General features: G+C 35.9%; 1 protein-coding gene and 2 pseudogenes across 4 annotated transcripts; 2 read left to right on the top strand and 1 right to left on the bottom strand.

Moving 5' to 3' along the window:
• The first annotated feature begins 105 nt into the window (after window positions 1–105).
• On the top strand, window positions 106–2,326 carry LOC144633617 (uncharacterized; annotated as a pseudogene).
• A 1,615-nt stretch (window positions 2,327–3,941) lies between these two features.
• LOC144632237 (uncharacterized) lies at window positions 3,942–5,449 on the top strand (annotated as a pseudogene).
• Window positions 5,450–6,827: 1,378 nt separating this feature from the next.
• LOC144633090 (uncharacterized) lies at window positions 6,828–13,259 on the bottom strand. Of its 4 annotated transcripts, none has more exons than XM_078491870.1 (6): window positions 13,179–13,259; window positions 9,414–9,555; window positions 8,742–8,819; window positions 8,438–8,515; window positions 7,513–7,647; window positions 6,829–7,072 (listed from the first exon to the last, which is right to left on the bottom strand). In XM_078491870.1, exons 2-5 carry the CDS (start codon window positions 9,546–9,548, stop codon window positions 7,531–7,533), a joined length of 408 nt encoding a protein of 135 aa, XP_078347996.1. In that variant the 5' UTR covers window positions 9,549–9,555; window positions 13,179–13,259; the 3' UTR covers window positions 6,829–7,072; window positions 7,513–7,530. The 4 variants fall into 4 exon arrangements, with proteins under 4 accessions (XP_078347998.1, XP_078347996.1, XP_078347995.1 ...); XM_078491869.1 differs by lacking the exon at window positions 13,179–13,259 and adding an exon at window positions 11,372–11,452 and having other exon boundaries at window positions 6,832–7,072; XM_078491871.1 differs by lacking the exon at window positions 13,179–13,259 and adding an exon at window positions 11,372–11,452 and having other exon boundaries at window positions 6,835–7,072; window positions 7,567–7,647.
• Window positions 13,260–16,392: the final 3,133 nt, after the last annotated feature.

Raw genomic sequence — 16,392 nt, 5'->3', positions numbered from 1 at the left:
GTAAGAAAAGTCTTGTAAACGAAGTTCGTTCCATATTGCTGTTAGTAAGATGAAATGTTTATTAGTGAAGGTCAAATGCCGCGGTTAATTTGGAGAGGTTATTTTGTTGAACTCTTGTTGGTTGTGCTTATTTTTCAAGAGAACACCATACACTGGCCGTCAAATGGGTAAAGGGGCCATGGGTGCAAGGCAAAGACTTAAACTTGACGAACTAAACGGTCAGTCCATCAAGTCAAACAGTAACTTGTCTCAAAAGAAACTCAAGCTACTCAAGCTCGCCATCAAAAGGAATCCATTTGAAATATGGTTATTCAAAGATCGATTTAAGTCCGAAAAGGAATTGTTCATGACTTCACAACGTTGGGACAGCGGAGTGGTCCAGCGATATAGCACAACAAATCGTCTCAAGGATGTAATCCTGCGATCATTGAATGGGCAAGATGTAAACATCGCCATAATGGGAGGTTCAATCTCGGCAGGTGGAGGATTAAATCTTGACAATGAAGGCTTAAGAGGTATATATTACCGAGTTTTCAGCGACTGGTGGAGGAAAAACAGTTCAACCACTAACAGGGTCTGTTGCTAGGATTCATAACCTTGCCATAGGTGGGACTAGCAGTAACTTTTTTGCCTTTTGCTACAATGCTTTGTTGAACCCAAACACTGAAATGAATCTTGCACTTCTGGATTTCACAGTCAATGATTATGTTCAGTTAAGATATTCCAAATTCCCTAAGGCGCTACCACTAGAGCAATTGACCAGAGAACTTCTAAGTGAAAGAAACTCGCCTGCAGTTTTCTACGTTAATTTTGTTCAAGGGGAATTAAAAAATCCAATATGCAACAACCTCGAGAACCATGGACAAACTATGGTGGCTCAAAACTACGGAATAACAACTTTTACTCTGCGCAATTTCTTATGTTCAAGTCCTTCAGCAAAAGGCAAGAAGTTTTCGAGAATGTTTACATCTGACGGCACCCACATGAGTATCCTGGGTCATGCTCAAATGGCGTACATGATCATAAGCCACGTGAGACAATTGATGCTAAGTGCGCTCGACCGTTTAACGACTTCCAAAGTAGTTAAAGTAACTGTACCTAAGTTCTCGTTGCCGTCAATAGGCGACAAAATCATTTTGCCAGGCTGTCCGTTGAAATTCAGAGATCTTCCTGAGCCCGTGTTTAAGAGCTACAGAAAAAATTTCCGCGAACATCCTTTGTGTTTTACTCAGATAACACCAGACTTCACCAAGAATATGACACTGCGTCAAAGCCTTTCTGTAAAAGAAATAGGAAGTGTTGGATTTAAGGTGATGCAAAAAATGTTCATTGACAAAAGAGGTTCAGTCAACACGACATATGACCAGCACAACTCAGTGCATCAGATTCAGCCGTTTGAAATTCAGAAGTTCCGAACTGATGCATATGGTGGATGGGAATCACTGTCGGCCAACTCCATGCTGGAATTAGAAATACTAGTACCGTTAACTTCGCTTTCTAAACAGTGTCTTTTGGAAGATTCAACTGTTGCCAGGAATGTCGCTGTAGCGGTGAGAACACACGGTAATGGCGGCACAGCAAAAGTCTGGTTGAATGAATACGAAGAAAGAGGAGTTATAATCAATACTCGCTCGGTATTTGGTCACACTAAACTTTTTACTATAGCACATCACGTGATACCGGGACGTAACGTGCTAAGCGTCAGAACCGTAACCCCTGGGATATTTATTTTGTCGGGTGTTGTCATTGGGCCAACGTACAAGTGACAAATCGTGTCTGCCTTTTTTGTAACCCTCGGGGTAATTTGAGTTTCTCAGTTCAAGATGGTGAGACCTGGAAAAATTCAAAATGTATCAGGAATGCTCATTACGTTAACGTGATGAGCTAACATGCGGTCAAGAGTGTCATTATTGTCTATTGCACGTGGACCAGAACTGAAGCAAGCCGGGTGCCACAGAACCAGTTTCATAACTTCAGACCATATGTCATTCAAAACACAAATAAAGCAGGAATAGTTTAAGAGGCACCTAGCTGTGGCCAAGTTCGTCGAACTCTTGCCGGATCAAGCCTTCCGGGAACGATCGAGTACTGATCATTGTGTTGTGCTTTAGATACATTATGAGTAATATGGCCTTCTCGAGAATACGTGCGGCACACGCGCGATTGACTTGGTGTCGTTTATAGATGTATGTCCTTTAATTATAATGGAACCTATTCAATTGTTTCTTGTGGTCCATAGAGTACATCTTTTACAACATTTCTTCAACAGCAGTTTTGAAACCTTTTGTTAACCCACCATATGTTTACTTGCAACGGTGTAGATGCCTCGGGGAATTGCAATTTCACACCAGATTGAAGTTATAAGACAAGTATCCAACGATAAGCTATACAACTTATTTATTTTTTACTTCTCGCCGTAACGTTAGTTTAGGTACGTGTAGACTGATTTCGGTAACACTGTATTCTTTGGTATATATTGAATATCGATTAAATACCATGACTGATGTTGACGTTTTTCTTCCCGTTAAACCACCTGGTATGGTTTATCGCGGTTCTCGATTGTCTTTAATATAATTTCTCAAACTCATTAATAATTCATGAACTCACAAGCCAATCGGGATACGCCAATTTGGTCAGGTGTGTGTGGTTTGAAACCCCGATGAAACACTGGACAGAGGCCTTTCCACGGTAGTTTGATGAAATATCAAACTCTAGAGTTTGATAAAACGTCAAACCCTTGTGATGCAGGGTTATCCTAATTTTAAATATTAATGACACAAACACCGACTGAATAGACAAGCTTCTGTTTGGAATAACTCTAAAATTTACGTTAACCGCGCAATTCAAAAACGTTCCTAAATATCTCGTAGCGACCACCGTTCTTATTCGCAACCGAGTTTTGGACGAATGTTGTGAGCCAATACTTTAAAGACAGACTATCCAGGTCCTCCACTCTTCAAGACTCTGCACGCGATGAACACAAAGTTCCATGTCAAGAAAAAGGAATTTTTGCTCGCGCGCTGTTTGGCAAGTTCTCAAAGCTTCAACGGCTCACTTGTCTTTGTACTGTGTACTTCTACGGTTGGACTGTGTAAGCAAGAAATCTTCTTGCACACTTTTGGGCGGCCGAAACCGGCGAGATTCATTCTCAGCTAACCCGTCCACGTTTCAAAACTAGCAGGACGCCACTGCATGCAAATTGTGGCGGCTTGAAGTAAACGAGCTTAGTTGTGAAAAACACGGATCTTACATAATCATCACCAAGTATGCGCTAATTAAACAAAAGATAGTACCAATTAAATGTTAACGTGAATAATATCCTTTGTTTGTAATAAGGCCCCGATTTCAAACTGTTCGCTAATTAAACAAAAGAAATTAAAAAATTAAGTTTTCGTGAATAATATCTTTTGTTTGCAATTAGGCGCCGATTGAGAAGCTATTTCAAAAACTCGTGCTTCGTGTTTCATCGGGGTTCCAAACACTCCCAAACAATAAAAGCACTCGGCCTACGGCCTCGTGCTTTCATCAGTTTTCTCGTGTTTGGAAACCCCGATGAAACACTCGCACTCGTTTTTGAAATATTACATCAACATTGAACCCTAGTGAATTGGCTAATAGATGACGATCGGCTAAAAAGCTAAGTGGAGGTTAGTCTCGACTAGTCCACTATAACCAAGACAAACCAGTTGCCTCTTTTTATTTTTAACAATGGATATTGCGAAAGTTTGAACACCTGTGAGCTGGTCATTGCATCCAGTTACCACAAGTTGTTGTTGTCACGAAAGGTGCTGAGCTGACGCTAATTCCAAACATACGCTGCGGGTAGATAACCATGAAATTTGTAAAAAAATATTTTTAAATTCTTCTTGAGAGCTTGGCTCGAAGACTACCAATGATCATGGTCTAATTTCTTTAAACCTAAACTACAAACAAAAGGCAAAATGGTTCATCTACCTATCATCATTTCCACCATCATCGTGTGTTCAACTTTGGCACAAGAAGAGAGGAAAAGCTTCCATTCTTTACGTGACAAGCAACAAGAAGTGAACAGCAGGCCTTTTGAGAATTTCACTAAAATGGATGCTCTCAAACGTTCCGTTAAAAGGAACCCTTTTGAAGTCTGGTATTTCAAAGACAGGTTTAAGTCTTTGGAAGATCTGTCACTAACTACAGAGTCTTATAACAAACAGATTGTCGAAAGAAGAACAACGAAAGACCGTCTTCAAAATATTATGACAAGAGCTTAACTCGGTCAAAACATTAGCGCTACAGTCATGGGTGGGTCGATATCGGCCGGCGGTGGAATAATTAACGATTACTCCGATCTTAGTGGCATCTATTACCGAGTGTTCATGGATTGGTGGCAAAACGCCGTACAGCCTTTAACAGGATCTAACATCGGGCTTCGTAATCTCGCCGTTGGAGGAACTGCCAGCAACTTTTTCTCGTTTTGCTACAAAACTTTAATGGAACCTGAAGACAACCTGGACATTGTATTCCTTGAGTTTTCAGTTAACGATTGCATGCTTTTTAAAGACACTCGGCTTCCAAGGGCAATGTCTCTCGAAAGACTTACAAGGCAGCTGTTGAGTGAAGACACTTTACCTGCTGTCATGTTTGTGAACTTTATTCAAGGACAAAATTATGTTCCCGTATGTAATAATCTGGAAAATAATGGACAGACAATGCTTGCCTGGCATTATGGGATTACAAGCTTCAGCACGCAAGATACATTATGTCCAAATAAGGGAATGAAAAAATACCCTGTCATGTTTTCATCTGATGGTAACCACGCCAGCATTATTGCACATGCGCAAATGGCACTGATGATTATCAACAATGTCCGTAATGCTTTACTGAGGGCCAAAGAAAGTTTAACACAAGGTTCCCATCCTTTACCTTTCACGACTTACAGAGACCTGTTTATTTCATGGACACCCAGGGAGTTGTTCCAGACCCACTCTGTTATACTTTAGTCACTCCAGATGTAACTAACACGTTTTTTAATCCGTCGCTTTCTGTCAGAGAAATAAAAAATATCGGATTTAAACAAGTTAAAGACGTTGCTATCGGTTTTCACAAAACGATGCAGGAAAAATATAACGTCAGACCTTTACGAACGGATGGATTTGGCGGGTGGAAAGCAGAGATAGAAAATTCTACATTGAAACTACAATTTAATTTGCCTTTAGATGTAGGGAGAGGCAAGGTCACCAGGGATGTTGTTATAGTGTTTCGTACGAGCGGCCACGGTGGAAAAGCAGAGATTTGGCTGGAGAAGAACAAACCTGGAATCGTTGTCAACACGTATTCTCCATTTGGCCACACAAAGCTTGTCACTGTGGCACACAATGTGACTTCTGGAAGTCACGTGTTAACCGTCAGGGTAGTGAAAGCTGGGGAATTTCTATTGTGTGGCATTATGACTGGACAAAAGTCTATGCCGTGAACTGGGAAAATGCTGGAATCTCCAGTGTTAAAACCTGTTGTTATCAATGAAATTTTTAAAAAAATAAAATTTCTGGTTTTTGGAAACAAAACATTCTTCATATCGTCATTACTCAGTGTAGCTTTACATTTTAATTACGAAATATAAAACATAGCCCCCGGGGCTAAGAGCTTGTATGGAAATGTTAACAATTAGCACAACAGTGCTAAATACATTGACGCTTATATAAAGTTATTTGTTTATTTATCTATTTATTTATTTATTTATTTAATTTTATACCGATTATCTTGTATCTTGCATTAACAAAACGGTTGGGATCTACTGTTTTTAAATTTCTTCTGCGAAATAAATTTTATTATTTCATTTACATGGCATTATGCGATGCAATTGAGGGAAAGAAGGGATGTGCTCCGGCGGAGGTCAGTATTCGTATCACCTTATATCACCTTATTTATAACGAATCGTTATAAATTGCTTGAGATAAAGGAAGTCATTGAATATTGGTTTGACAAATGTCGCAGCAATTGTTAAATGAAATTTTTGAAAGATTAATAGGCAGTAATAAACAAAAATAGAAATCTTATTATCTAAGCATGTGTCAGTGCCGGCGTTTCCACCTATGGAGTGATAAATTGCGGTGGATTTCACTAATAGCTAATACAGACAGCTAACAAAATTAACAATTATTGAACGAGGTTGAGCAAAATATCGTGATTTGTCAGTGGCGAGCAGATCAAATAATTGATCTGCGAGACCCTGACAAATCACGATATTTTGCGAAAGCCGAGTTTAATAATTGTTTTAACATTCGATCACTGAATTTGTTTTTGTACAATTACCTTCGGGAATATCAGGAACTGCGCGCTTTCTCAGTGCTAAAGAAATGCAGACGAAGGCAGAACTTCGCCTTTGATGATACGAGCTGGTCTTCATCCAGTTCTTTTCCTTTCAGATATTGCCGAAAAACATTTAAGGAAATTTCCGTTGCCTTTTTTGCATTTCCGCAAATTAAACCGCTCTCCCACAACTCTGGAAAACAAGCTGCCATTTTTCTTGGGAGTGGACACAACTACGCATGAGCAGAATATCATTTGTAGCAAAATCAAGCAAAATCACTGTCAGACGCTAAAGCCACAGCAGGCCATTATTTGTAGGCAGTTATTTGCAGATCACATGGTGGGCTCTCGGCCAATGAAAAGAAAGAAAAAATTGCATCGAATGATAACATTTCTTTTATTTTTTATTTCTTTTTTGGCTTAATATTGTCATTATTCTGTGTTCAGTTGGTTGTTTTAGTATTTTTCGTGTTTTTTCTATTTTTCATTTATTTTCTTGAGAAACAGATGATCACCAGTGCAACTTAATTTGGTCTGCTTCTTTAGTTAAACTTTTATTTTCTATTTCACATTTACAGCTTTTTTGTGTTCAGTCGACTCTGTGCTGATTTATTTATATCTTGTCATGAAACATGTCGACTGGAACTTACAATTTATTTTTCACTTGACATCAATTTCTCTTAGTTATTTAGCATATATGTTGACTTGAGATCCGTTATGGTATCGTTTGTCGGGTTTCATGGCATTCCTCAACAGGTTTTTATTCAGCTGACTTCTCCTCTGTGTCCTGAAAATATAAAACAAAATAAAGAATTGTAAGTTACCTTTTTACAATTCCTACCTTCCAATTGCCACGTCTTCCTTTTTTAAGGAAACTTTCACTTTGTAACGAGATGAAACTGCCGTTAAATTGTTCTGACTGTTGTCTAAACTTAATTGTCGAGATTTGTTGAAGTACAGTCATTTAAAATTGGATCCAAGTATCAACCATTTTAGTCTGTATTGATTATACTACGTCAGACTGGGTCTCAAAAAATAGCCCTTTTATTGACCGTGCGACGTCATAAATACGAAATAGCCGGGCGAAGAAAACTGACAGATGGTCACAGTAAAAGAACTCCCTCTGTTCTTATTTTCCTTATAACTTATAAATTTTAACTATCTTCCTAACAATTTAGCGCCAGCTTTTATAATAATTGATGAGCCTTTAAAGGTGCAATTCATCACCGAAATAAAAGCCACGAATCAAACTGCAGTGTTTAGCATGTGCTCTGTATACACCTGTTGTCGTTTTCCGCGGATGTGGCCCATATAGGCATTGTTTAACGCCTCAAGCAAGTTCTTATTTGATCCCCAGCCTCCCTGCAAAAACAAAAGCAGCAAGCTACAGCTCAATGCAAACGTTTTCAATTTTAATTTTCATTGTTTTTTTATGTGACGCGAAACGTCTCCAGCGTGTTTAACTGCTTTTTTTAACGTCCTTTTCCCCCGAATGTGGCCAAAATACTGCCTATTGAGAGCTTCACGAAGCGCAAGATTATAACCCCAACCTTCCAGCTGTAAAGTAAGTAAAACAAATGCCAATGCAAAGTAAAAGTAAAACAAAATTAAATGCGAATTCTCTTCTCGGCTTCTATACGTTTTCTTATAGAACTAGTCGGGAGAATTTGATGAACAAATCAAGAAGATTATGTTCTTTGATTTCTTGTTTGGCATATTGTAAGGAGAAATATAGAAGATTGCCATTCTTGGAACTTAAGGGAGAAACGCGCGCCATTTGTAGCCATGGTGACTGTACTGTTCTAAAGTGATTTAACACTCGATATTCCTCTCCATCACGACAAATAAAGTGCCTTTTTAAGACTAAGGACATAAATGAACCAATTAACTTTGGTCCAAAAGTGAACCCTAAAATATCTTAATTAACATGCATTAACGGAGAATAAAGAACTGCTGATTAAAAAATATTTATTCAACAGCCAAATAGATACAGAAGGAGTGTCTGCACCACGGAATGTTTGGATCCAAAGTCAGAATCGAATCGGTGAGGGAAAATTTGTTTCAAAGGGGTTAAGTTTGTTTAAGAGAAAATCATGAGTGAATACCACATATATTAGCATCCATTATTCATTTTGTATGAGATAATTATTACCGTTCGTTTTCCTCGGATATGTCCAAAATAAGCTGAATTAAGTGCTTCCTCTAATGGTGGATGGTCTTCTAAATCTTTCTGTTAAATGAGTTAACACCAATTGCCATGTCAGTAAAGTAAAAATCGTTAGAAACGTGAACTTACTCAGTTGCTCACACGCAAAGAACGCCCGCGTAACGATGGACTAGTTAACCAATCAGATTGCGAGTTTTTCAATATTTCGTCCCTAAGTAATGCTCACAATGAAAGGTAACATGACCACTTTTCAATATATACGTGTGTTGAGAGTTTGTTCATTTTTTACCGTTCTTTTTCCACGAATATGTCCATAATAAGCGTTGCTTAGAGCCTCTTCCAAGCCTGGTGGAGAGTCTTCTGAGTCCTGTGTTGGAAAAAAGTGAAAAAAAAAAACTTTATTAAAATTACAAAACTACTTATTTCATCATGAGAAGATTGACTGAAAAGAAATTTTTTTAACGAATACGACATGCGAACAATTGTTTTTGAAACTTTTAGATCGAATAGAAATTAGCCAATGAAGTGTTTGTTTTAAAGACGTTAAAGAAGAAGAGATTGACTGTGATAACTCCAAACAAGAACTTCGTTCACAGGCATTATCAAATCATATGATTGCAATTATGAAATGCACAGAGGTGTTGAAAATGTTTATATCCCTAAAGCCTTTTTCGATTCGTTCAGATATTGTTCTAATGTCGCTTACAAAAAGATGATATGTATGTTAATGAACAAAGATATAATTAATTACAAATAAGCAAACACGGTACACGAGCGCACTGCTCAAAAGCTTTAATTTGAATTGCCACACAACAGTGTTTTATCTAAATACTTAAAAGTAACAACCAAATTTCTTTTTTATGATAATTGCGAGATCTGCTCTTTGAATTAAAGAGATACAATGTTTTGCTCACTTAAAAAGTTATCCTATCGGTTGTTTATTTATTTCCTTTATTCTTACCGTTCTTTTGCCTCTAATATGGCCAAAATATTTCGCGTTAAGTGCCTCGGCCCACGGAGGATCTTCGGATTTTTTCTCCGCTTCGCAGCTTGCTAGGCAAACCACAGAAAAAAAGATGGCAAGTCTTAAAAACATCGTTAATCTGGAAAGGAACGAAATTCACAGTAAGTTTTATAAATAATTGTTTCAATACCTAGTTTTTTTTGTTCACTGGGCTAACATGTAGCCCTTGTTACACAAAAGCGTTCAATGTCTATTACCCCTTAGTTAAGAATACTGCTCGGTCATTATTTCAAATTGTCAATCAGACAGGCAATGTTATAGTAAAAATTATAAACCAAAGGATTTTGTAACTAAAGATGTTTTCACTTATTTCCAGTTACAATTTTAGCCGTGTAACATTTTTTGAACAGTTCTTTTAAGAACTGTACAAAATAGTGCAGCAAATATCCGATAAATAGATTGGGAGATTCCATGAGTAGTACATGTAAAAAGGTGTAATCAGAACATTTATAAGAGGAAAAAGAGATGAAGTTTTACAACATAAAACAAGGAGGAACTAAACACCTAATATACAAAAAGAAACAAAAGAGGAAGAAAGCATAAAATTCCCATCTTATCACTTTGGTAAAAAGTTCACGCCATATTCAACATCCAATCTGGGAAGTGTCTTTTTATCAAAAAAGATCTCTGACAGGAACTCGATATACAGATACTACGAACAATAACATGAATATCGTTACTAAATCTGTTAAAACCAGTATAAATACGCGTCAAGTAATGCACTACAAGTTGAAAATGTCAAGAGATAAATACACTTAAGCTTTGCTTTTCTATTTTAGTAAAATTGTAAAAAATCAGCCATTTTTCTACTCAGTCTTTCCTTGCAAAGTGGAGCAAACTTGTACAAAATATTTTGTAAACAAACGGTTTCTTTGCTTTTCGAAAAACACGCTTTTAAAATTTCAAGTAAAACATTTATTCATTACGCGTATTTCGATATTGGTTGGAGTCATATTCTAGAAAATAAGCAAACTTTTAGACAAGAAGGGCGTAAAATGCTTTTTCATCGCACGTGGCAGTTAAAACTCTTTTATCTGAATAAAGTCAATGAACATTTATAATAAGTAATAATTGCACAAAATAAAGTAAAACATTTATTCATTACGCGTATTTTGATATTGGTTGGAGTCATATTCTAGAAAATAAGCAAACTTTTAGGCTAGAAGGGCGTAAAAAGCTTTTGCATCGCACGTGGCAGTTAAAACTCTTTTATATGAATAGAGTCAATGAACACTTATAATAAGTAATAATTGCACAAAATAAAGGATAAACATTTATCCATTACGCGTATTTGATATTGGTTGGAGTCATATTCTAGAAAATAAGCAAACTTTTAGGCAAGAAGGGCGTAAAAAGCTTTTGCATCGCACGTGGCAGTTAAAACTCTTTTATATGAATAGAGTCAATGAACATTTATAATCTGAAGTAATAATTATACAAAATAAAAACTGAAAAGCGCGGCTATAATCAAAGTTGTTCGCCATGATGGTATTAGGAGAAAATGCTGATGTTTTGAAAAAAAAAAAATTGCAATTGTGGGCCGAAAGTTTTAGTCAGCATAAAAAGATGGCCTGTTCACAAAAGGAATTTGTTTCTTAGTTTCACTGATAAATATCCAGCTCAAAGAAGTATTATTGAATGAAAAGGCGGGGCATTAAGAAAGTTGAACAACAAGGTTTTTTTGAAACCGTCGTTGATTAATTCGAATTAATCAAAGAAAGCTTAATTTCAAGGAGATGTTCGGGGGTCGTATATCGTAAAACAATTTTGCTGAGTATTTGTTATTTAGGTTAATGCAAAATAAAAAATTTCTAAAATGCAAAAGAAAAACCAAACGAAAGAGCGGCCGAAAATTAATAAACTTACAAGAAAATTCAACTTATGTATCACTGTACCTGTAAATTATTGTCGCTTCTCAAAGTTTTGATCGAAGCAAGCTAACAATGTGTGCGGTTGACTGCTTGCACCGGCTGAAAGTGATCTCAGCATAAAAAACGACAAGGCTTATATATACTAACCTGTTTATTGAGACAAAGTAAAGAATGTTAAATAGCTACAGATGTTTATGCAAAATTGTTCGGATTGTGAATAACTTTTAATGAGCGAGCTAACATAGAGCATAAATTAACACACTTAAATGACGGACGTTTATTAGTTTGACAAAAAACTGCAAATTACTTAAATAGTTCATACCATATGTTTACATAAAAGATAAAAAAATAATGGCATTTCGAATTCTGTTGGTGGCTTCTTTAAATTTTCGGTCCTCAGCTTTATTTTATTCAAGTTTCTTAAAGAAACTTCGGGTAAAACTGCTATAAATCTTTTATGGCAAATTCTTCAAGGCAAAGAAGCCTAAGAATGTTAATTACAGCAGAAGGCGAAATTTAACAGAAGTCTTAAAACGAACAAATTTACACAGTCAACCATTAAAATAAATCCAGGTTTATTTGTTTTTCGCTGTGTTTGTTTCCACACTTGAGTACTTGCACGAGAGTTGATTAGAACTCGCTTTTTGCCGTCTACGATCTGCCAAAATCCAAAAACAAAATTAAGGTAAGTTAAACACAAGTATTCCCAATTGGATGGTTCTGGATATGCTATGTCGACAACTCTGGACTCTTTTCAACTGATTTTTTCGCACATTTTAACCTGACCTGATGGAATGTACGTTGCACGCCTATTTAACACGCCTATTAAACATGCAAATTGTTTTTTTAGACAATAAAAAATAGACTAGCTATATTATGCCTCAAGACAAACCTCAAACAAATTGTCACTTCTTCGCTTTTAACACTTAAAAGCGGGCAGCCATCTTTAATCAGGAGCAGGTGCAGAATGTTAATCAACAAATATAAGGTTTGCCAATGATGGCTTATCATAAAACATTTAATGAAAGTTAAAAGTCTTTTACAATACCGAATGTCATCTTTTGAAGAAAACAAAAGGAATTTCATTTATCTTCAGCCATTTTTCTACTCAGTCTTTCCTTGCAAAGTAGAGCAAACTTGTACAAAATATTTTGTAAACAAACGGTTTCTTTGCTTTTCGAAAGAATTGAAACACACTTTTAAAATTTCAAGTAAAACATGTACTCATTACACGTATTTCGATATTGGTTGGAGTCATATTCTAGAGAATTTGCAAACTTTTAGGCAAGAAGGACGTGAAAAGCTTTTTCATCGCACATCGCATGTGGCAGTTAAAACTCTTTTATCTGAATACAGTCAATGAACATTTATAATAAGTAATAACTGCACAAAATAAAAACTGAAAAGCGCTAGCGCTGCTATAATCAAAGTTGTTCGCCATGATGGTATTAGGAGAAAATGCTGATTATTTGGAAAAAACACAAATTGCGATTGTGGGCCAGAAAGTTTTAGTCAGTATAAAAAGATGGCCTGTTCAACAAAAGGAATTTGTTTCTTAGTTTCACTGATAAATATCCAGCTCAAAGAAGTATTATTGAATGAAAAGGCGGGGCATTAAGAAAGTTGAACAAAATTTTTTCGCGTTGGTGAATATCAAAGAAAGTCTAATTTCAAGGAGATGTTCGGGGGTCGTATCCTAAAAAAATGTTGCTGAGTATTTGTTATTTAGGTTAATGCAAAAAAAAATCTAAAATGCAAAAGAAAAACCAAATAAAAGAGCGGCCGAAAATTAATAACCTTACAAGAAAATTCAACTCATGTATCACTGTACCTGCAAATTATTGTCGCTTCTCAAAGTTTTGATCGAAGCAAGCTAACAATGTGTGCGGCTGACTGCTTGCACCGGCTTAAAGTGATCTCAGCATAAAAAACGACAAGGCTTATATATACTAACCTGTTTATTGGGACAAAGTAAAGAATGTTAAATAGCTACAGATGTTTATGCAAAATTGTTCGGATTGTGAATAACTTTTAATGAGCGAGCTAACACAGAGCATAAAGTAACACACTTAAATGACGGACGTTTATTAGTTTGACAAAAAACTGCAAATTACTTAAACAGTTCATACCATATGTTTACAAAAAAGATAAAAAAATAATGGCATTTCGAATTCTGTCGGTGGCTTCTTTAAATTTTCGGTCCTCAGCTTTATTTTATTCAAGTTTCTAAAAGAAACTTCGGGTAAAACTGCGATAAATCTTCTATGGCAAATTCTTCAAGGCAAAGAAGCCTAAGAATGTTAATTACAGCAGAAGGCGAAATTTAACTGAAGTCTTAAAACGAACAAATTTACACAGTCAACCATTAAAATAAATCCAGGTTTATGTGTTTTTCGCTGTGTTTGTTTCCACACTTGAGTACTTGCATGAGAGTTGATTAGAACTCGCTTTTTGCCGTCTACGATCTGCCAAAATCCAAAAACAGAATTAAAGTATGTTAAACACAAGTATTCCCAATTGGATGGTTCTGGATATGCTATGTCGACAACTCTGGACTCTTTTCAACTGATTTTTTCGCACATTTTAACCTGACCTGATGGAATGTACGTTGCACGCCTATTTAACACGCCTATTAAACATGCAAATTGTTTTTTTAGACAATAAAAAATAGACTAGCTATATTATGCCTCAAGACAAACCTCAAACAAATTGTCACTTCTTCGCTTTTAACACTTAAAAGCGGGCAGCCATCTTTAATCAGGAGCAGGTGCAGAATGTTAATCAACAAATATAAGGTTTGCCAATGATGGCTTATCATAAAACATTTAATGAAAGTTAAAAGTCTTTTACAATACCGAATGTCATCTTTTGAAGAAAACAAAAGGAATTTCATTTATCTTCAGCCATTTTTCTACTCAGTCTTTCCTTGCAAAGTGGCCAGAGCAAACTTGTACAAAATATTTTGTAAACAAACGGTTTCTTTGCTTTTCGAAAGAATTGAAACACACTTTTAAAATTTCAAATAAAACATGTACTCATTACACGTATTTCGATATTGGCTGGAGTCATATTCTAAAGAATTTGCAAACTTTTAGGCAAGAAGGACGTAAAAAGCTTTTTCATCGCACATCGCATGTGGCAGTTAAAACTCTTTTATCTGAATACAGTCAATGAACATTTATAATAAGTAATAATTGCACAAAATAAAAACTGAAAAGCGCTAGCGCTACTATAATCAAAGTTGTTTGCCATGATGGTATTAGGAGAAAATGCTGATTATTTGGAAAAAACACAAATTGCGATTGTGGGCAGAAAGTTTTAGTCAGTATAAAAAGATGGCCTGTTCACAAAAGAAATTTGTTTCTTAGTTTCACTGATAAATATCCTGCTCAAAGAAGTATTATTGAATGAAAAGGCGGGGCATCAAAGAAAGCTTAATTTCAAGGAAATGTTCGGGGGTCGTATCGTAAAAAAATGTTGCTGAGTATTTGTTATTTAGGTTAATGCAAAAAAAAATCTAAAATGCAAAAGAAAAACCAAATAAAAGAGCGGCCGAAAATTAATAACCTTACAAGAAAATTCAACTCATGTATCACTGTACCTGCAAATTATTGTCGCTTCTCAAAGTTTTGATCGAAGCAAGCTAACAATGTGTGCGGCTGACTGCTTGCACCGGCTTAAAGTGATCTCAGCATAAAAAACGACAAGGCTTATATATACTAACCTGTTTATTGGGACAAAGTTAAGAATGTTAAATAGCTACAGATGTTTATGCAAAATTGTTCGGATTGTGAATAACTTTTAATGAGCGAGCTAACACAGAGCATAAAGTAACACACTTAAATGACGGACGTTTATTGTTTGACAAAAAACTGCAAATTACTTAAACAGTTCATAACAAAAAAGATAAAAAATAATGGCATTTCGAATTCTGTCGGTGGCTTCTTTAAATTTTCGGTCCTCAGCTTTATTTTATTCAAGTTTCTAAAAGAAACTTCGGGTAAAACTGCGAAAAATCTTCTATGGCAAATTCTTCAAGGCAAAGAAGCCTAAGAATGTTAATTACAGCAGAAGGCGAAATTTAACTGAAGTCTTAAAACGAACAAATTTACACAGTCAACCATTAAAATAAATCCAGGTTTATTTGTTTTTCGCTGTGTTTGTTTCCACACTTGAATACTTGCATGAGAGTTGATTAGAACTCGCTTTTTGCCGTCTACGATCTGCCAAAATCCGAAAACAGAATTAAGGTAAGTTAAACACAAGTATTCCCAATTGGGTGGTTCTGGATATGCTATGTCGACAACTCTGGACTCTTTTCAACTGATTTTTTCGCACATTTTAACCTGACCTGATGGAATGTACGTTGCACGCCTATTTAACACGCCTATTAAACATGCAAATTGTTTTTTTAAACAATAAAAAATAGACTAGCTATATTATGCCTCAAGACAAACCTCAAACAAATTGTCACTTCTTCGCTTTTAACACTTAAAAGCGGGCAGCCATCTTTAATCAGGAGCAGGTGCAGAATGTTAATCAACAAATATAAGGTTTGCCAATGATGGCTTATCATAAAACATTTAATGAAAGTTAAAAGTCTTTTACAATACCGAATGTCATCTTTTGAAGAAAACAAAAGGAATTTCATTTATCTTCAGCCATTTTTCTACTCAGTCTTTCCTTGCAAAGTGGCCAGAGCAAACTTGTACAAAATATTTTGTAAACAAACGGTTTCTTTGCTTTTCGAAAGAATTGAAACACACTTTTAAAATTTCAAGTAAAACATGTACTCATTACACGTATTTCGATATTGGTTGGAGTCATATTCTAAAGAATTTGCAAACTTTTAGGCAAGAAGGACGTAAAAAGCTTTTTCATCGCACATCGCATGTGGCAGTTAAAACTCTTTTATCTGAATACAGTCAATGAACATTTATAATAAGTAATAATTGCACAAAATAAAAACTGAAAAGCGCTAGCGCTACTATAATCAAAGTTGTTTGCCATGATGGTATTAGGAGAAAATGCTGATTATTTGGAAA

Source organism: Oculina patagonica, chromosome 12, assembly GCF_052425735.1.
Source record: "Oculina patagonica isolate OP01 chromosome 12, crgOcupat, whole genome shotgun sequence".
NCBI classification, from domain to species: domain Eukaryota; kingdom Metazoa; phylum Cnidaria; class Anthozoa; order Scleractinia; family Oculinidae; genus Oculina; species Oculina patagonica.
This window is presented reverse-complemented; position numbering and strand designations above follow the sequence as displayed.

Bases quoted from the DNA above. Each gene is read 5' to 3' on its own strand.
- LOC144633090 (XM_078491870.1), bottom strand. From the start codon at position 9,548: ATGTTTTTAAGACTTGCCATCTTTTTTTCTGTGGTTTGCCTAGCAAGC. The intron at 8,820-9,413 runs GTAAGAATAAAG...TTTCCAACACAG, and splicing joins ATATTAGAGGCAAAAGAACG to GACTCAGAAGACTCTCCACC. The intron at 7,648-8,437 runs GTAATAATTATC...TTGTTTTTGCAG, and splicing joins ATATCCGAGGAAAACGAACG to GGAGGCTGGGGATCAAATAA.